Genomic DNA, 22490 nt, shown 5'->3' with positions numbered 1-22490 from the left:
TCAGCCTGGATTATACAATCGAAAGCCTGGAATGAGGCTTAAAACCTTCAACTTTTTGACACGGGGTCAAGCGCCACCTCTCCAGCAACAACTGACAGAGAGATTAAAGATGGATCAGAAGGGGGGGGCGGAGGCAGGGGTGACTACCTCCTCTCTAATCTTGTTTTCTTCTGTGCAGATTCCAAGGGTTTGAGCACAGCAAAGACTCTGAAACCGGAAGTCAACGTTGGAGGAGAGTCAGCATGCTCATCTGTGTTTATGGGCCCTCAGGGCAACTGGGCAAAGATGGGATGGTCGTCTGTGCTTTAAGAGCTGAGTTCAGATCTTGTCCCCAGCATTTATAAAGTGCACAATGACTGCTGGACAATCAATAGCATAACACAAGTACTTTTTTTTTCTGTCACAGGATGAGGGCGTCGCTGGCTAGGCCAGTATTTACTGCCCTTCCCTAATTGCCCAGAAGGCACTGCAAGAGTCAACCACGTTGCTGTGGGTCCGGCGTCACGTGTAGGCCAGACCGAGTAAAGATGGCAGTTTCCTTCCCTTAGTGAACCAGATGGGTTTTCCTGACAATCGACAATAGATTCACGGTCATCATTTGACCCTTAAATCCGGATTGTTTTTTAATCAAAATCAAATTCTGTCATCTGCCATGACTGGATTCAAATCCAGATCCCCAGGGTTTTGTTCAGGTCTCTCGATTAATAGTCTAGTGATAATACCACTAGGCTATCACCTCCCCAGTGTGCCATTGTAATGTTCCTCTCCATTAAGTAAAATGTGCATTATGTTACAAAGACTGGCAAAGCCCAGCGGCATGGTAGCTCAGCGCTTAGCACTGCTACCTCACAGCACCAGGGTCCTGGGTTCAATTCCACCCTTGGGCAACTGTCCGTACAAAGTTTGCATATTCTCCCCATGTCCACGTGATTTTCCTCCCACAATCCAAAGACGTGCAGGCTAGGTGGATTGCTGATGCTAAATGGCCCATAGTGCCTGGGGATGTGTGGGTTATATGAGGATGGGTCTGGGTGGGGTACCCCAAGGGTTGGTGGGTACTGGTTGGGCCAAAGGGCCTGCTTCCACACTGTAGGGGTTCTATGATGTTTTTTTTCCTTTATTCATTCATGGGATAAGGCTGTCACTGGCTAGACAGCATTCAGTGCTCCATCCCTAATTGCCCAGAGAGCAGTTATGAGTCAAGCACATTGCTGTGGGTCTGGAGTCACATGTAACCCAGACCAGATAAGGATGGCAGTTTCCTTCCTTGAAGGGCATTAGTGACCTAGATGGGTCTTTCCGACAATCGACAATGGATTCATGGTCATCATTAGAGTCTTACATCCAGATATTTATTGAATTCAAATTCCACCATCTTGATTAACAGTCGAGCGACATTAGGCAATTAATCTCACTGTCATTGTTAAATACAAGCTGTAACATCAAAAACTCTTGAGGTGCAGTTGTCGTGACCTTCCTCTCAGCCAGAATGTCTGGATTCAAGTCTCACCTTGGGAAGTGATGACCCTGAAGGTGTGTGGTAACACATCTAAGACCGTCAATTTTCACAGAGGACTGTGTTTCAGAGGAATGCCCTTTCTAGGTGGCACAAGGAACGTAGCAATGCCACTACCAAGCAAAGAATGCAGTTTCCAATCCAACTGGAGGCAGAGTATAGTAAGTCAGCCCTTAGGTACTTAGCAAGGGAGCTGCTCAGGCAACAGGGAAGTCCTCAGTCCTCTGCCTGTCCTTCATTTCCCAACCACAAACCCCCATGGCAGCCCAGAGCCACTCTCTCTTTCTCTCTTTCCCCATTACTAGCTCACCTTGAGGGGCTACTCATCTACACTCATCAATGGCGGAACCTCTTTTGGCAGCTTTTGATTACCTCCCCAGCTCATGCCCTTTGACCCTGCATATGGGCTGTCTCCCCACCCCCCACTTCCACCGTCAGATTTGGAAATTCAACTCTTGTAGGCACATACAGCTAGTGACACTATTATACAGGGAATGTAGTGATGTGAACGGCACTCTCACCAATTCATCCTGGTTTAGAAGCGTCTTTCTCCAGTAACTGACTTCACCAGAGCTGTTCAGGCAAATACAGGCGGCCATTTTGATGGCCATCTTTGAGCGTGTATCAGTTACGCCGACAATAAAAGCAATGACCCCAAATCATGTAGGGCATTTTGAAAGATTTAACTCTTTCAGAAGTGAATGACCATCAATATGGTGCTATCATCTTTGCACAGTGCATCTTAGTGGGGTGCGTGCTAGTGAGAAAACACAGTGATTTTTGCCGACAATGGCAGAACATAGAAGTCATTGCAATTCTGAAATTGACACCAGTCCAAATAACTTCATGATAACTAGAGGATCATTTTCTGACCAAAAGGGCGAGCTGTCTATCTTAACCTTGGATGTTTAATGTGTCAGGGAACTGCCCAATACTGTAATCCAAACACAGCTTAATTGTAAGATAATAAAATGTGAAGATGAAGGGTCTAGGCCCGAAACATCAGCTTTTGTGCTCCTGAGATGCTGCTGGGCCTGCTGTGTTTATCCAGCCTCACATTTTATTATCTTGGATTCTCCAGCATCTGCAGTTCCCATTATCACTGATAGCTTAATTGTGCTGTAGATCTAACTATCAGGGATAATTGTATTAAATATTCTGCAATTTATGGACAACAAACAAATAGTATTTAACAATGCTGCTAGAAAAACTATACTTACTTCAGGAGATCGTACGTCCCAGGCCCAGGGCCCTCATGAACTTTAAATTCCATCCGTTTTGAAGTGCGGTTACCAAAATGCACTCCCTTATACTGCCGAGTGGGGTATGGCTCATTCTGAAAAGAAAGGAATGCAAAACTCTGCCTTACTTCTCCTACTTTAAGACAGATATCATCGATAGTAATGACAGATTAAGCATCTTTGGAAAGCCTTATCCCGCGGCCAACATCATAAGAACGGATAATCTGGTGGTAACTCCTTTAGAGGGCTTGTTGTGTAAGAACTGGCTGCCTCATTGCCTGCATTTCACAGTAATTATACTTTGGAAGTGCCTAATTGATCATGAAGTGCTTTGGGACATCCGGAGGTTGTAAATGCAATGTTAACAGTGAGCCGATTATCTGTTCTTCTGCTGTGAGTGAGGGATACACATTGGCAAAAACACTGGAGGAACTCCCTGACTGTGTCAATGGATCATTTTACACCTGAGGGGGTGCAGAGACAGACAGTTCAAGTTTAACTTCCCATGCACTGAGAGAACTAGCTTAAATATTGTGCTCAAATCTCTCAAGTGATACTTAAACCCACACCCTTCACAGTGTATGCAGCACAGAACAATGCCTGAGCTCCAAGGGTCAAGGTGTGAGGAGAGATATTACGGTCACATTTCCTAGAATTTGAAAGATTCAGCACCAATTTCATTGAAGTTTTCAACATATTAAGGATAAAAGATTGGATTAATCGGGAGAAACTATTTCCACTCGTTGGGAAATATCAGATTCAGGGGATACAAATTGACACCAGACATTTCACACACAAACTGGCAAACGTTTGGAGCTCTTTTGCACAAATGTCAATTGATGCCAAAATAACTAGTAACGTTAAAATGGATAAGGATAGATTTTTGCTGGAGATACTTTGAGGAGACATGTGGAGTTAGAAGACAGATCAGCCAGAATCTCACTAAATGGTGATGTAAGGTGAAGGGACTGAGTCACTTTCTCCTGTTCCTGTGACCCCAAACATCTGAGCAGAACATGAGCATGCCACTTGGATTATCCCTGAGACTGTTTGAAACGAATCGCCCATCTTAGGACCAGGCCCATAAAGCACAATGATGTTTGTGTGTGCCATATCAGTCACATCGGTCGAGTGATGGAGCAGATCTGATGGGCCAAAGTCTGCTCCAATATCTCACATCTTATCAATAAGTTGACAATTCTGAAAAGGTTAATGCTGGGGGCTACATTAAATTCTACCCAATCTGATGATATCGTACTCTCTTGGGTGTGGATGAGGTGGAACAGCTTGGGATAGCAAAGACTGTTATCCAGGTAACAATGCCTAACTTATTCCAACAACTTGTGCCTAATTCCTAAACAAGGTTCCTCAGGCAATAAACAACGTCTTCCTTTAATCTAAAGTCTTGTCTCATTAAGATTCACGGTGACAATGAACTACCACAGCCACAAGCTGCTCATACGTGGCAGGCACAATACACACAGCATTCCCAAAGCAACACAGTCTTCATTACCACTTACGGTCCAAACTCCCTTGAGTCAAGAGATGACATTGTGCTGTTCAATGCCAACCGCCCCCCCCTCCCCGCCCACGAAAGGTGCCTAGCGTTTTCAAGGGGAATGTGAAAGAAGTTTTCTTTCAATCCTGACTCTGAACCCACAAATAAATGTTGAGGCATCACTAAATGTGAAGATGTTTTTAAAATGCTGCTCCCGATTGCAAGGCAATGAATTCTGCTCTGCTTCAAGAAATACCCAATAATGTTTGAAACTAATTACTGGAATCCTGGTGAACTACTGTTTGAACATAGAAACTAATTTTAACAAAAAGACAGGTTCGCATTTTTCTTTATTCATTGACAATATGTCGCAGGCTGGGCCCGCATTTATTGCCCACCCCTAATTGCCCACAGGGGAATTATTAACTCCATTGTTTTAGTTTTGGAGTGATGGGTAGATTAGACCAGGTAAGGATGACAGTTTCCTTCCCCAAAGTACCTTAGTGAACCAGGTGATTTTTCCCCAACAATGGTTATCATTAGAGTTTTAATTCCAGATTTTTACTGAATTCAAATTCTCCCATCTGCCATGGTGGGGTTCAAACCCCAACTCCGAGAACATTCCAACTGGGTAAAAGGCCATACTAGATCTAGTACTGGGGAATGAGCCTGGACAAGTGATTGAAAAGTTTCAGTGGGGGAGTATTTCAGGAACAGTAACTTATGGATAAGGATAACAGTAGTCCTCAGTGAAAGTACTAAATTGGTGAGAAAGTCAACCACCACAATATGAGGCAAAAACTGAGGAATCTAGATTGACAGTGGATGTTGTTACAAAGAAAGTAAGAACTGCCGATGCTGGAGAATCTGAGATAACAAGGTGTAGAGCTGGATGAACACTGCAGGCCCAGCAGCATCAGAGGAGCAGGAAGGCTGACGTTTCGGGCCTAGACCCTTCTTCAGAAAACTTTTTCTGAAATTTCTCATTTTTCTGATGAAGGGTCTAGGCCCGAAACGTCAGCTTTCCTGCTCCTCTGATGCTGTTTGGCCTGCTGTGTTCATCCAGCTCTACACCTTGTTATCGGGGAGTAGATGTGTCAGGATAAATCCACATCCGGTGTTTGAGAATCCTTTAAACACCAGTTGATTGGAGTTCATGACCAGTATGTTCCTAAGGAAATGAAGGATAAGGATGGCGAGATTCAGGAACCTTAGATGAAGAGAAACTGAGAGTTTGGTCAAAAAGAAAAGGAGGTATACATCAGGTTTCAGAAACTGAAGACAGACAGACAGAGCCTTTTAAGAATTCAAAAATAGCAGGAAGAACTCAAACAAGAAATTAGGAGCACTAAACGGAGCCATGAAATATATTTGGCAAACAGGATTAAGGAAAATCCCAAGGTATTTCGTACATATATAAGGAGCAAAAGGGTAGCAAGGCAGGGGTAAGTCCATTCAAGGTCAAAGGAGAGAATTTGTGTGCACAGCTGGAGGTTCTTAACGAATATTTTTCATTGGTATCCACAAAGGAGAAGGACATGGTGGGTGGTGAGTCTCAGCAGGAGTATGTTGATGTTCTAGGGCATGTCAGTACAAAAAAGGAGGTGTTAGATGTTTTAAAAAGCATTAAGGTAGACACATTCCCAGGACTTGATGGGCTCTACCCCAGAACGCTGAGGGAGGCAGGTGAAGAAATTACTGGGGCCTTGTATGAAATCTTTGTGTCCACTTTAGTCCCAGGTGACTGGAGAATAGCCAACATTGTTTGTAAGGACAACAGGGATAATCTGGGAAATTACAGGCCAGTGAGCCTTATGTCAGTGGTAGGGAAATTATTGGAAAAGATTCTTAGGAATAGGATTTACTCACTTTTGGAAAAAAAATGGATGTATTGGTAAGAGGCAGCGTGGCTTTGAGTAAGGAAGGTCATGCCTCACAGGAAACAGTTTTGGGCTCCTTCCTGAAGGAAAGATATCCAAGCATTGGAGGCAGTCCAGAGAAGGTTCACCAGCATCATCCTGGGCATTGAGGGATTTTCTTAAAGAGTGGTTGAGTAGTTTGGGCTTGTACTCATTGGAGTTTTCAGGAATGAGAGGAGACCTTATTGAAATATTTAAGGCTCTTCAGGGTAGATGAGGAAAGATTGCTCCCCCTTGTGGGAGAATCTAGGAACAGAGGGCATTGTCTCAGAACAAGGTGTTACACATGTAAGACAGAAATGCAGAGGAATTTTATTTTTCTCTCAGAGGGTAGTGAACCTGTGGAATTCTTTATCGCAAAGGGCTATTGAGTTGGGTCATTAAGCATATTCAAGTCTGAAAGGTAGATTTCTAATCAGTAAAAGAATCAAGGGTTGTGGGGAAAGTTAGGAAAGTGGAGTTGAGGATTATCAGATCATTCATGGTCCCATGAATGGTAGAGGAGACTCAGTTGTCCAATTGGCCTACTGCTGCTTCCACATCTTATTACACTGTAGAATTCTTTCTCACAGAACGCTGTGGAGGCCTGGGTATTGAACGTACTTTAGGCTGAATTAGATTTGTGACAAGGTACTCAATGGTTATGGGGACTGGCAGAACAGTATAGCTGAGACCACACGAGAATCAGCCATGATCTTAGTGAATGGTACAGCAGGTTTGAGGGGCTGAAATGCCAACTCCTGCTCCTACGTCCTACACTCCTATTAATAAGAATATTCAAGGACCATTATTTTTATTTAAAGATCAGAATTTATTCCATGATTCTTCTTAAGCCAGAACTTCTCATTACAACAGCGTTATGGCCAAGGTATAGCAGAAATAGTGATCAAAGGATGGGTCACTGAGTTTAATTTTAAGGAGGAAAGAGAGATAGTGAGGTAGAGAAGTTTTGGCAGGGAATGGTCTCAAAGGTAATTTATTTATTCGTGCCTGCCATTCCTTCAGGAATTATTATTGTATCTAATTTCAAACAGGAGCAGTGATAATAGGAACTGCAGATGCTGGAGAATCCAAGATAATAAAATGTGAGGCTGGATGAACACAGCAGGCCCAGCAGCATCTCAGGAGCACAAAAGCTGACGTTTCGGGCCTGGACCCTTCATCAGAGAGGGGGATGGGGTGAGGGTTCTGGAATAAATAGGGAGGGAGGGGGAGGCGGACCGAAGATGGAGAGAAAAGAAGATAGGTGGAGAGGAGAGTATAGGTGGGGAGGTAGGGAGGGGATAGGTCAGTCCAGGGAAGACAGACAGGTCAAGGAGGTGGGATGAGGTTAGTAGGTAGGAGATGGAGTTGCGGCTTGCAGTGGGAGGAAGGGATGGGTGAGAGGAAGAGCAGGTTAGGGAGGCAGAGACAGGTTGGACTGGTTTTGGGATGCAGTGGGTGGAGGGGGAAGAGCTGGGCTGGTTGTGTGGTGCAGTGGGGGGAGGGGACGAACTGGGTTTTGGGATGCGGTGGGGGAAAGGGAGATTTTGAAGCTGGTGAAGTCCACAGTGATACCATTGGGCTGCAGGGTTCCCAAGCGGAATATGAGTTGCTGTTCCTGCAACCTTTGGGTGGCATCATTGTGGCACTGCAGGAGGCCCATGATGGACATGTCATCTAAAGAATGGGAGGGGGAGTGGAAATGGTTTGCGACTGGGAGGAGTAGTTGTTTATTGCGAACCGAGTGGAGGTGTTCTGCAAAGCGGTCCCCAAGCCTCCGCTTGGTTTCCCCAATGTAGAGGAAGCCACACCAGGTACTGCTTGTAACTGATGTCCATTTCAAGCCCACCGACTCCCACAGCTGCCTAGAATACACCTCCTCCCACCCACCCTCCTGCAAAAATTCCATCCCCTATTCCCATTTCCTCCGCCTCCACCGCATCTGCTCCCACGATGAGGCATTCCACTCCCGCACATCCCAGATGTCCAAGTACTTCAAAGACCGCAACTTTCCCCCCACAGTGGTCGAGAACGCCCTTGACCGCGTCTCCTGCATTTCCTGCAACACATCCCTCACACTCTGCCCCCGCCACAACCGCCCAAAGAGGATCCCCCTCATTCTCACACACCACCCCACCAACCTCCGGATACAACGCATCATCCTCCGACACTTCCGCCATCTACAATCCGACCCACCACCCAAGACATTTTTCCGTCCCCACCCTTGTCTGCTTTCCGGAGAGACCACTCTCTCCTTGACTCCCTTGTTCGCTCCACACTGCCCTCCATCCCCACCACACCCGGCACCTTCCCCTGCAACCACAGGAAATGCTACACTTGTCCCCACACCTCCTCCCTCACCCCTATCCCAGGCCCCAAGATGACTTTCCATATTAAGCAGAGGTTCACCTGCACATCTGCCAATGTGGTATACTGCATCCATTGTACCCGGTGTGGCTTCCTCTACATTGGGGAAACCAAGCGGAGGCTTGGGGGCCGCTTTGCAGAACACCTCCACTCGGTTCGCAGTAAACAACTGCACCTCCCAGTCACAAACCATTTCCACTCCCCCTCCCATTCTTTAGATGACATGTCCATCATGGTCCTCCTGCAGTGCCACAATGATGCCACCCGAAGGTTGCAGGAACAGCAACTCATATTCCGCTTGGGAACCCTGCAGCCCAATGGTATCAATGTGGACTTCACAAGCTTCAAAATCTCCCCCTCCCCCACTGCATCCCAAAACCAGCCCAGTTCATCCCCTCCCCCCCACTGCACCACACAACCAGCCCAGCTCTTCCCCTCCACCCACTGCATCCCAAAACCAGTCCAACCTGTCTCTGCCTCCCTAACCTGTTCTTCCTCTCACCCATCCCTTCCTCCCACCCCAAGCCGCAACTCCATCTCCTACCTACTAACCTCATCCCACCTCCTTGACCTGTCCGTCTTCCCTGGACTGACCTATCCCCTCCCTACCTCCCCACCTATACTCTCCTCTCCACCTATCTTCTTTTCTCTCCATCTTCGGTCCGCCTCCCCCTCTCCCTATTTATTCCAAGTCCCTCTCCCCATCCCCCTCTCTGATGAAGGGTCTAGGCCCGAAACGTCAGCTTTTGTGCTCCTGAGATGCTGCTGGGCCTGCTGTGTTCATCCAGCCTCACATTTTGTTATCTTCAAACAGGAGCAGTTTTCTAAGCTTGACTCTTTATAACACAATATTAACAAGAAACATAACTTCAACGCTCACTGTTTGCTGCTCTCAGTATTGATTACCACACTTGAAACTAAAACCACTGAATTATAAATAATGCAAATTGTCCAGTACTTTTGAGACCTTTCTGATCCTCAGGTAAGAATTCCCCATTTATCACTGGATTAAGAGCCTGTTAGACAAACAAATATGGCATAAAATAATTAATGTTACCCTAATAATCCTAAATCACCAACTTCTTAATGTCTCAAAAACGCCATCACAAGGTCATTGCGAGCTATAATTACTCATTTAGCTGATAAAATATGGTCTAATTGGAGTAAATTTATCTCGATCCTGCCTCACGTCTCTGGTGAAAGTTGCAATATAAATTTGCAAAAGAATTACCAATATTCCTTCAGTCTGACAGCCAAATGGATGGGGAAGGTACTTTGAAACCTTTTCTTGAAAAAAAATCGAATAAATGCAGAATAGGATACAGAATTAAAGTACTCTCGTGCTTTAATTCTTCCATTAATGGGCTGTTTCTCTCTCATTATTTCTCACAGGTAGAGTGGAAAGGAAGCAATATTTCAAGGCCATCACTGTCTTGATAAAAGGATATTGACAATTAAGTTGACTTTTAGGGTAACCTTTGAAGTGGACCTTCCTAATGCAGTCTGCTACCTCAGATTTGATTATGCAGTTGCATGGTTACAGGAACTGCAAATGCAGAAGAAACCAACTTGAGTATTAAGTGCCAAAGGGAGAGGTTTATGGTAAATATACTGAAAATGCATTTATATATCTACCTACCCAAAATAGCCCAAGATCTGAATTGGCCACACCTGTAGATCCCAGTCAGTCTTAGTGGTATTATCCAAGTGAATTATTACAGTAGAAAGTTACTCAATCTTGAGGTCAGAACAAGATGTATTCTACAAACATTTAACATTAATTCCCATTCTTCTTTGTGGAATGAATAATTTAATAATTTAGATGAAATTCGATCATTGCAAGGTTTTCACTGATCGTCTCAGGATCAATATCCTTTTTACATTGAAAGGTACCAGGAACAGGGCATTTCAATTACATGGACAGACTGGAGAAACCGGCTTTGCTCTCCCAACAACAGAACAGGTCAAAGGGAGATCCGATAGATATGTTTAAAATCAGAGCTGACTTTTAAACAGTAAATTCGAAGAAACTGTTTCCACTGACAGGAAAGTCAGTTACCAGGGGTGATGTGCAAGGCTTTTTGTTAAATGCATTGGGTTTAGGAGTGTGCTGCCAGAAAAGGAAACAGATTCATTTGAAAGTTTCTGAAGAAAGTTAGATAAGTACTCAAAGGGGGTAAGTTTACAAGCCTATGTCTGGTGAAACAGTAACGGAGTGTGTGCCATGTTTCAAACAGACTGTACTGACATGATTGGTCGAATGGCCTTGTTCATTCCTGGTCTTACGAAACACTATCTCCATGTGAATCCTCAGCTGGTAACACTGCTGTTTACTGGCTGGGATGAGGCCTCCCCAGCTGCTAACTTAAACATTCACCCCCTCCAATGCACAGTGATATCACGGTGAACCATTTACAAAATGCACTGCAACAGCTTACATTGAGCTTCTCATTTGAGAATATCTTCCAAACTTGTAACCCCTACCACCTGGGGAGACGAGGACAGCATATACACACTAGTATCACCCCCTCCAAGCCACAAGCCATTCTGATTTGGAAGTATATCGCTGTTCCTTCAGTGTTGTTGGATCAAAATCGTGGAATTCCCTTTCTAATGGCATTGTGGGTCAACCCATAGCAGGTGGACTGTAACAATTCAAGGAGGCAGCTTACCCCCACCGTCTCGAGGGGCAACTAGGGACAAATATCAAATGTTGGCTCAGCACCTACATCCCACGTAAATAACAGCGTGCAGTATTTCCAATCTACGCATCAACCACTGAAAATCCTCACCGTTCCACATCCCACATAAATAACAGCGTGTAATATTTCCAATGTATGCATCGACCACTGAAAGTCCTTAGTCTTCCACTGCCACCTCCACACTCCACTATAGGTCATGTGCAAACATAAATGGCTTCAATAGTTTTGAGCACTTTTGCAGCCAACCTTATACATTGCCTTTCTTTAAAAAAATACAGTCTGCAACATCATTCCTATTCAACAAAATAAAAATGTTAAACTCAACGTGTCTCCATTCTGGGAGATCAATGGGTTACTACGTGTATGCAGTAAATGTAGTACGTGAATGTATCCAGCTAAAGGCAACAAGATTGGTCTGCGTCTACAGGGCTGGTCAGAGATGCTGGGGCTTTTATTTACAGGTCTGTGTCTTTGTTACACTTGCTCAACAACACAAGAATGAAGTAAAAGGAAAGACATATTCACGACATATATATTTGAATGGTTCACTTTGAAACACTACGGTGAAGGTTAACAAACTCCCAAAACATATGTTTTCCTGAAGGCTACAAATGATGCCGATTAATAACAGACCTTATCAGCCACCCCCTGTAAAACAGGCCCCCTTCCCAAGGGTGGTGGGGAGGGGGTCCTCCATAAATCATGTAACTTCATATCGTGTTTAAGCTTTCCTCAAGGTCATTTTACACACACACACACACACACACACACACACACACACAGTCTCTCTCTCACACACACACACACACACACACACACACACACACAGTCTCTCTCTCACACACACACACGCTGACACACACACACACACTCACACACACACACACACACACACACACACTTTCTCACACACACACACACGCTCACTCACACAAACACACACACACACTCTCTCACACACACACACACTTTCACACACACAGTCTCACACACACACACACACACACACACACACACACACACACACACACACACACACACACACACATACACACACACAACACTACCTTTCCAAAGGAATAGAGATAATAAAGTGTGAAGCTGGATGAACACAGCAGGCCCAGCAGCATCTCAGGAGCACAAAAGCTGACGTTTCGGGCCTAGGCCCTTCATCAGAGAGGGGGATGGGGTGAGGGTTCTGGAATAAATAGGGAGAGAGGGGGAGGCGGACCGAAGATGGAGAGAAAAGAAGATAGGTGGAGAGGAGAGTATACGTGGGGTTGTAGGGAGGGGATAGGTCAGTCCAGGGAAGACGGACAGGTCAAGGAGGTGGGATGAGGTTAGTAGGTAGGCTGAATTTTCTGGGTGTAGAGGTGGTCACAGTTGGGGCCAAATTGGGAAGGCTTGAATGTAGACTGTAGTCCAATGGGAATGATCCAGTTCCGTAGGCAGGTGCTGAGGAAGGTGATGTGACTGTGGTACCTGGTTTGCTTCAGGGCATGGTCGAGCAGTTTCAAGGCTGAAGAGATTGCAAGAGAGTTGGAATGGGAGAGAGATTCCCTGAGGTTGGTCCGGAGGGAGGAGGCTAACTTCTTCAGGTTAGACATCCCTGGAAGAGGCTTCGCAGTGAGGTTAAAATTGTATCAGTGATAATGGGAACTGCAGATGCTGGAGAATTCAAGATAACAAAGTGTGAAGCTGGATGAACACAGCAGGCCCAGCAGCATCTCAGAAGCACAAAAGCTGACGTTTCGGGCCTAGACCCTTCATCAGAGAGGGGGATGGGGAGAGGGTTCTGGAATAAATAGGGAGAGAGGGGGAGGCAGACCAAAGATGGAGAGAAAAGAAGATAGGTGACGAGGAGAGTATAGGTGGGGAGGTAGGGAGGGGATAGGTGACCTATAATGCCTTGAGTCAAGGATGTCGTACCTCAGGAAACCAAGCAGTGGCGGTTAGAACTGAGGCTGAGTAAAACCATAAAAAATAGGAACAGGAGTAGGCTATTCAGCCTCTCAAAACTACTCCACCATTCAGCATGATCGTTCTAGCCCTTTCCCCATAACTCTTGATTTCCAGACTCATCAAGAATCTAATATATGCAAGGACTCTTCCGCCACAGCTGGCTGCGTCGAGGATTTCCAAAGACTCCCAACGCCCTGAGAGAAGAAATTCCTCCTCATCTCAGTTGTCAATTGGTGCCTGTTTATTCTGAGACCTCTGGTTCCAGAGTACTCCATGAGGGGAAACTTTCTCACAGCACTTACCCTGTCAAGCCCCTTAAGAGCCCTCTATGTTTCAGCGACAGGTATCCTGTGAGATGAAATGCATCCCGTCAGGGGGTCCTGTGTGACCCATGGCCGCGGTTCAAAATGCACTGACGAGCCTATCAGTGGTGAACACAGCAAAGAAACAGCTCTGATAGGAGAAGAAGTGATCTGAGCTTTTATTCATCCTGAAGCCTGGCGAATGAATGGAGGGGGCAGCGAGTCGGCTAACACAGGACACAAAGCACCCAACAGGTTGGGGGTTGGGGTGGGGGAATGCGGGGAGGGGGCAGAGGTGGGATAGAGGCTGCGAGGGTGTTTGGGTGGGGGGGGGTTGAAATGTGTTGAGGGAAAAGCGAAAACATTCTTTGTGCACAGCCCCGGGCCCTCTGGAGACAGTGGAGCAGATAATCCCAAAAGTCAATGATTCCTGATGCTGTATCAGAGATAATGGGAACTGCAGATGCTGGAGAATCCGAGATAACAAAGTGTGAAGCTGGCAAGAGAGTTGACCTCCCCACCTATACTCTCCTCTCCACCTATCTTCTTTTCTCTCTGTCTTCGGTCCGCCTCCCCCTCTCTCCCTATTTATTCCAGAACCCTCTCCCCATCCCCCTCTCTGATGAAGGGTCCAGGCCCGAAACGTCAGCTTTTGTGCTCCTGAGATGCTGCTTGGCCTGCTGTGTTCATCCAGCTCCACACTTTCTCATCTTGGATTCCCGATGCTTCTAGTTTTACAAGAAACCCAACAACATGGGAAAAGGCCCTTTGGCCCATCACGTCTTCAGCTATCACCAACCATCCTTCTATTCTAATCATACCCTTTAGCACTTGCTGTGGATTTCACATGCTCACTCATGCCTGATTTATCAAACGTACATTTAAACAACCACCCAGCTCCTCAAGACTGCTCTGCCATTCAATAAGATCACAGCTGATCCGAATGTAATCACAAGTCCACATTCCCTCCTACTCATGATAGTCTTTCAATTCCTTGATTAACAGGAATTTTTCCACCTCTTCCTTAAAAATATTCGAAAAAAAACTCTGCTTCCACCACCTCTTCAGGAAGAGAGTTCCAAACACTCACAATGCTCAGAAAAAAAGAAACCAGCTAATCGCTGATTTAAGCGCTGATTTTTAGACAGTGAACCTAGCTCTTGTGGATGTATCTTGTAAAGACCTATCAGGAATCAACAGAGACACCAGCTTGGAACAGGTCCTGGGAACCATCTTGTCTGTGTTGGTCATCAAGTATCTATCCATTCTAATCCCATGTTCCAACACCTCGCTTGTCGCCATGTATACCTTGGCGTTCCAAGAGCTCGCCTAAATACTTCATAAATACCTTGATTGCTCTCACCTCTATCACCCTTTTAGACAGCAAGTTCTAGGTCCCCACCATCATCATTCCCACCAACAAAAAATTTCCCCACATCCCCTCTGAATCTCCTGCATCCCACTTTAAAGCTGTGTCCCTCATCATTGACCCCTCCACTAAGAGGGAGAAGTTTCTGTCTATCTGCTGCATTTATAGCCCTCAGAGTTTTGTACACCTCAATCTGATCCCCACTCAAACTTAATAAAAACTGAAAAAACTGTGGATGCTGGAAATCAGACACTAAAACAGAAATTGCTGGAAAAGCTCAGCATGTCTGGCAGTATCTGCGAAGAGAAATCAGAGTTAATATTTCGGGTTGAGTGATCCTTCCTCAGAACTGATGGTAGCTAGATAAATGTTGGTTTATGTACAGAAGATAGGGTGGGCGGAGGGGGTAAGGAATAAACGATAGGTTGGGACGGAGCCCAAAAAGAGAGAAGAACAGTTGGATAGTCAAAGGAGTGTCAACCTTCCACAGGGACCGTTCCCTCTGGGACACCCTGGCCGTCTCTTCCTTCACTCCCAACACCGCCACCACCACCCCTCAGCCTCTCCTGGCTGCAACGACTGAAGGTGCAACACCTGCTCATTTACCTCCTCCTCGCCCCTTGTATCCAAGGGCTCAAACATACCTTCCAGGTGAAGCAACACTTCATCTGCACTTCCCACAATTGAGTCAACTGCATTAGCTGCTCACAACATGGTCTCCTCTACATTGGGGAAACAAAGCGTAGACTGAGTGACCGCTTCACAGAACACTCATGTTCTGCTCGCAAAAAAGATCTTGAACTTCCAGTTGCCTGAAACTTCAATATACCAACCTGTTCCCTGGCCAACATCTTTGTTTCAGGCTTGCCACAGCATTCCAGACTCAATATCAAGCTTGATAACTTTATGACTTGAGTTCCCCCATGTCCTCACCCCAACCCCGACAATTCAGACCTTGTTATCGCATAAAAACCAAATGAACTGCAGATGCTGTAAATCAGAAAGAAAAACAAAAGTTGTCAGGAAAGCTTGGCAGGTCTGGCAGCATCTGTGGAGAGAAATCGGAGCTAAAATTTCAGGTCCGGTGACCTGGGTTCTGAGGAAGGGTCACCGGACCTGAAACGTGAACTCTGATTTCTCTTGACAGGGGCTGCCAGACCTGCTGAGCTTTTCCAGCAACTTCTGTTTTCGCTTCTTGTTATCACATTGAAATCTTGAACGGCTTTGTTGCTGTAAATGAGTAGGAACAGTTCCCACTGGCAGAAACATTGGTTAGCAGAGGTCACAGATTTGAGGAGATTGGAAAATCACTAAAGTCGACAAGAGGAAACATTTGCTTTCGCAGTGAAATGTTGTGATCTAGAATATGAATTCAGCTGCAATGTTCAGTCCCACCCATTCCACTTTCTGCACCATTCTGCACAAACTTCCAGCTCATGTATTTATCCAATTTCTGATTGTACAGTAGGGCTAGGTTTTCCAGAATTGTCACTTGTCACTAATCAGTCCAACCCTGAATGTTGTCCAGATTTTGCTGTACTTGCACACAGACTGCTTCAATATCTGAGTCATTGTAACTGTTGAGGAACATTGTGCAATCAATAGAGAACACCTCCACGTGTGACCTTATGATGAAGCAACTGAAGATGGTTGGATACTCTGATGAGATACTCCTACAGAAATATCCTGGAGCTGAGATGACAAGCTTCCAAAGACCATATCTTCCTATGTGCCATGTATGCCTCCAACCACCAGAGAGCTGTACTCTGATTCCCAATGACTCCAGTTTTGCAAGGGCTCCCCACTGTCACAGCCAGTCAAATGCGGCCTTGTTGGCATGCGCTGTCATTCTCACCTCGCCCTGGAATTCAGCTCTTGTGTCCATGCTCAAACCAAGGCTTGAAGGAGGTCAGGAGCTGAGTGGCCCTGGCGGAACCCAAACTGGGTGTCACTGAGCAGGTTATTGCTGAGCAGGTGCTGCTCGATAGCGCTGTTACTGACACCTTCCATCACTTTACTGATGATCAACAGGAGACCAATGGGGGCGGTAATTAGCCAGGTTGGATTGGTCTTGCATTTTATACAAAAGACGTACCTGGATGATTTTCCACATTGTTGGATAGATGCCAATATTGTAATTGTACTGGACAGGAATGTGAAAAGTTCAGGATCACATTGCCAGAATGTTGTCAGGGCCCCAGCCTTTGCAGTATCCAGCACCTTAAGCCATTTGTTAATATAGAACATAGAGCATTACAGCACAGTACAGGCCCTTCAGCCCTCGATGTTGTGCCAACCTGTCATACCGATCTCGAGCCCATCTAACCTACACTATTCCACGTACGTCCATATGCTTATCCAATGATGCTTCAATATCCACTGAACTGAATTGGTTGAAAATTGGCGTCTGTAATTCTGGGGACCACTGGAGGAGCTGAGATGGATCATGCGTTTGGCACTTCTGGCTGAAGACTATTGCAAATGCTTCAGCCTTACCTTATGCGCAGATGTGCTGAGCTCCCCCTCATTGAGGATAGCTTCCTCATCCAGTGAGTTGTAAGGGTTGGTGGCCAATTGAACAACAGTATGTGGCAGCATTCAGAGCTTAAACACACAGAGAGAGAATGCTGAAGAAACTCAGCAAGTCTGGCAGAAGAAGTCTGAAAAGAAATCATATTGGACTCGAAACATTAACTGTATCTCTCCTTCTGCAGAGTGTTTGTTTCAGATTTCCAGCGACTGCAGTAATTTGCCTTTATTGCAGAGGTGATTCATTGGTTGGGATTGCTTCACTCTGTCGATCAATACTTCCTTCCACTGATTGACACAGAAATGACATTTCAGTTGCCTGGTGTTTTCCTTTCATGTCTTCCCGTAAATTTCATTGAACAAGAGTTGATCCCCTGGATTAATGGGAATAGCTGAGTTGAGGAGATGATGGGCTGGGATGTGAGAATACAAACTATAGTTGAATATAATTCTGCTGCAGCAGATGCCAAGTTTAAGTTGCTAGATCTGTTCAAAACCTACACAACTTAAAATGGTGGTAATGTCACACAACGTGGTAGAAGGAATCTTCAGGGTGAAAACAGATCTCATTCCCACTAGGATTTCATTCCCACTAGGTGACCTCTCCTGCTGATAGTGTCATGGACTGGTGCATCTGCGACACGTAGATCGCTGAGTATGAGGCTAAGTAGGCTTTTCTGCTTTGTTGGTTTCCTCAAAACCTGCTGCAGACTAGGACTAACAGCTACGCCCTTAAAAGCTCAGTCAGATGGAATGTTCCCACGTCTCTCTCGGTGACAAACACTGAAATACCCCACACAGAGTGTACTCTTTGCTCTCACCACCTTCAGTGCTGGTGTTCAACATGGAGAAGCAGTGTTTCACCAGGTCGGGAAGGGGTGAGGGTTACATGTAGTGATCAGCAGGAGAGTTTCTTACACCAAGTACACCTGACATTACATGGGGTCCGGATCCAGCGTTGAGGGCTCCCAGGGCAATCCCTTTCAACTGTACACAGAAGTGCCATCACCTCTGGTGGTCCATCCTGCTGCTGAGACGGCACACACTGGCACCAGCATCCATCACCTCGCACAATTAGCTAGGGTGTAGGACAGTTTCCCAGTTTTGGCACAAGCCCTCACAAGTATAGGAGGAAGGTTTGGAGGGACCGGATTTGCCACTGCCATTCCGACTGCCTTGCTCCAGATCAGGCAGACAGTCCACTTTCTTTCCTTTCAGTTTTCTGGGCAGTTTGATACAACTGAGTGGTGTCTTGGCCATTTCAAGTGGCATTTACGACTCCCATTGATGTGAGTCTGGAGTCACATGTAGACCAGTCTGGGTAAGGATGGCAGATTTCCTTCCCTGACGGACATTGGAGAACCAGGTGGGTTTTAAAGACAGTTAACAATGGTTTCATGGTCATCATTCATGGAACCAACTTCTAATTCCATTTTTTACTAACTGAACTAAAATTTTGGCAACTGTTATGGGTGGGATTTGAACCTCTGTCTCTAAAACATTAGCCTGGGTTTCTGGATTACAAGATGAATGATATTACAACTAGGTCACCCTCTTACTCTAGGAGAAAGTGGGGCAGTTTATTTTTTTGAGGACATCTTTTGAAGCCCGAACCCCATTTGGGGCAAGTCGAGGGTTTCCGAAAAATAACTGCTCATTCACACACACTACCACACAAAGACACCCACCATAGTCCCAACACAGGTGCCCATCACCATTCATGTTACTGTGGCCTGTGGCAAAGCTCTCCCTGGCTCACAGCTCCGTCCTTATGACCATTTCTCCATCACCAGAGAACTTGGCAAATGGACTCTTGACAGAAGACTTCTATTTAATGCAAGGACCTTGGGGTTAAACCATTGTCTGCAAGACCCTGATGGTTCTGGGGTCAGATTCTTGTGATCTGTTGAACCACGATGACCAGGGGCCCCGTGTAATCCTGAAACCCAGGCTAATGTTTTAAAGACAGAGGTTCAAATCCTGCGCACAGCAGTTGGCACAATTTTAGTTCAATTAATAAGAAGTGGAATTGTTAACATTGTTATTGTCATTGTTAACTGTCATTAAAACCCACCTGGTTCTCTAATGTCTGTCAGGGAAGGAAATCTGCCATCCTTCATGTTTTCCCAGCTGGTGAGATGCATAGTCTTACTTCACTTGTTCTGCTGTTGAGGGCTTGTAGGAACCCGATTTGGCTCAACCAGGAGCAAGGAGACCCCAGTGGCATTGCTCAAGGGATCATTGTAGAATCCTAGTCTCCACTTGTCAAGGTACCACACCTAAGATAAGTCACAGTACATCACATCAACGGGTTGTAGACACTATGCCTTGCTTTACCCCAGTCTGAATTTTAATGTCATCTGTTTTAGGTCTCAGACTGAAGACAGTGGCAGAGCTATTATCACGAAGCAGTTGTTGGTTGCGATGTAAATCTTTGGACATCTTTGGACCACAGTCTGTAAAGCCCCATAGTTCACTGAGTGAATTGCTTTAGCTTGAATACAATGGAGATCTCCTGGTGTTGTACTTGGCATTTCTCTTGGATTTTTCTGACAACGCAGGCTGTGTTGGACCTTCCTGTGGAAGGTCTGAAGCCATGCTGCGTCTTTGGGAGGATTTTTCCAGCTAAAGGAAGTGGGGGATTCAGGAGGATATGGGGGGTCCCCACTGGGGATCAGATAGAAATACCTCAATAACTTCTGCTGCGAGAGTTATCTCCCTCCTTGAAGCTAGTTACAAATATCGCATTCCTGAAGGCAGTTGGGGGGGGGGGTGGAGTTCTTCCTCCTCCCAAATCTACATGGATTCTGGATGTGAGCAGAGACCCTGTGGTATTGAAGATCCCAGCTGAAACCCCAATAGGAGTGCAGGTTTGAGATAATGGGAACTGCAGATGCTGGAGAATCCAAGATAACAAAGTGTGGAGCAGGATGAACACAGCAGGCCAAGCAGCATCTCAGGAGCACAAAATGATGATAACCTCTCTGATGAAGGCTCTAGGACCGAAACATCAGCTTTTGTGCTCCTAGGAAGGCAGGTTTTGTGGGTTTTGCCTCTGCTCAATTGGCTATTGTAAGCTTCCAATCGACGGTGGATTCTGCCCAGGGATATTGTGGGGTATGCTGGACAGGATCTGTCCGACTGAGAACTCACAGCCGAGGGGCTGAAGTGACTTCATCACTTAACATTAGTTAAAAACGCAGGCACTCCAATGAGGTGCAGTGTGGGTGGTGGGAGGGGATAGGGGAGGGCTTGCTGGGTGCAAATTGGCTGTCTTTTCTCCTGCATTGCGGCAGAGTTTGCACTTCAAACGTGTACTTCAGTAACTGCAGACTGCATTTGGCATCCTGAAGTCACGAAGGGAGCTAGTAATTCAGGTAACAGGAGAAACCAGTGCTGAGTAATACACTAGGTTACAAGGATTCGTGTGTATACAGTACTGGAACATTTGGATTCAGTATGCCTACGGAAAGCAACAAATAAAAAGTTACTGCTGCTTTAATCTGTTTTACAGAAAACTGGACATGGCTTGGTACCTAACCACAATCCCATATTAGCATTATTCAGTAAACAGAACACGGGGCTATTTCACACTAAATATCTCTACTGCCATCTGCTGACGTACCTAGATATTACTCAGTCCTATAAATTTCATTTTGCAGAGACAAGAGGCACATGCCAAGGGATTTTTTGACGAACATTTGTAAGACACTGGTTCAACCTCAAATAGACGGACACAGCACTGTTGAAAGGATGCAAAGGCCTATATGTGATGGCTGGAAACCTTTATAAGGATGGTTCCAGCGGTGAGGTACTTCAGTCTTGTCAGGGGCCGAGTGGAAATGTTCCCATCTGCGCTCAGAGACCCACCACCGCAAGGCTTACAGGGGTCAGTGATCTCCTGTGGGCGATACTCAAGATTGGCTTTGAGTCTCACTCAGCCTGTCATGGACAAATCTCAACATCTAGAGGTTTCTGGTTCCAATCTTAACAGTTAGAAGTTTAAGAATTTGGACGGACACTGTGTCTAAGGTTACGTGTCCCCTCTTTTTCTCTCATGTCAACTGCAAGCTGAGCTGGAGGCTCAGGAGACAGCCAGCTATACTCAGCCAAATGGCAAACCCACCCTCTGATCCCAGCAAGTGAAAATTCCCCAGTGCATAGTGCAGGTCATCACCTCCTTCCAGATAGTGAAGGTTACAGCTTTGAGAGGTGCTGCAGAGCAACGGCTTTGTTACTCTTTATTACTTTTGTGGGACGTGGGTGTCACTGATAAGGTGTCTAAATGCCATTTCAGAGGGTAGTTAAGAGCCAACCACTTTGCTGTAGATCTGGAGTCACATGTCGGCCAGACCAGGAACTTCTCTAAAGAAGATACATGAAGAACTCAAAATGATGGTAAAGTTGACGGTCAGAATTTTTTTCACAGAGTTCAAATAGCTAAACCAAGGGGCATGCATTTAAGGTGAGAGGGGGAAAGTTCATAGGAGGTGCAGGGGGCATGTTTTTTTTACACACACAGTGGTAGGAGTCTGGATCGCGCTGCAAGGGTGGAGGCAGATATGATGGGGGTGTTAAAGAGATTTTTAGGTATGCTAGGAATGGAGAGACATAGACCTGGGCGGGCAGAAAGGATTAATCTAATTTGGCAACATGTTCAGCACAACATTGTGGGCCGAAGGGCCCGTTCCTATGCTGTACAGTTCTATGTTAATGGCTACATTTAATTACAAGATAGAATGGACTTGGATTCTAGAGGATAGCTAATTAGCATTTGTACCTAGATACGAGGCCCATTTGATTCATATTACCAAGGAGATGGGTTTTGAGAAGGGACTGACTATTGAAAACTACTTTAGAATCAGATTATGGATTTTCCTAAAAACAAAATCACTGAACTTCATAGGTTTCACAGAATGTCACAAGTTTAGTCTGCAACAATTGGAACAAAAGTGTGAGGCCAAGAGACAGAGGCAGCAAGACATTATAATTCACCACACAAGAATGCATGTTAAACATTGGTACTCAGATTGAAGAGACCAGGATCATCAGGATTTAAATGATGCTGGGAAATTCCCCTGTCTATGACCAGAGAAAGGGATT

At 45.6% G+C, this 22490-nt stretch overlaps 1 protein-coding gene across 1 annotated transcript in view; it reads right to left on the bottom strand.

The window, feature by feature from the left end:
• stpg2 (sperm-tail PG-rich repeat containing 2) overlaps positions 1-22490 on the bottom strand; it is a 168906-nt gene that overhangs the window by 96389 nt on the left and 50027 nt on the right. The window contains exon 8 of the mRNA XM_059650982.1: positions 2737-2852. Coding sequence (XP_059506965.1) covers positions 2737-2852 — 116 coding nt within the window. The remainder of the gene's footprint in view (positions 1-2736; positions 2853-22490) is intronic.

This window comes from Stegostoma tigrinum, chromosome 1 (genome assembly GCF_030684315.1).
Source record: "Stegostoma tigrinum isolate sSteTig4 chromosome 1, sSteTig4.hap1, whole genome shotgun sequence".
Classification (NCBI taxonomy): Eukaryota; Metazoa; Chordata; class Chondrichthyes; order Orectolobiformes; family Stegostomatidae; genus Stegostoma; species Stegostoma tigrinum.
Note: the sequence above shows the minus strand (reverse complement) of the source record. Positions and strands in the feature narration are given on the sequence as shown.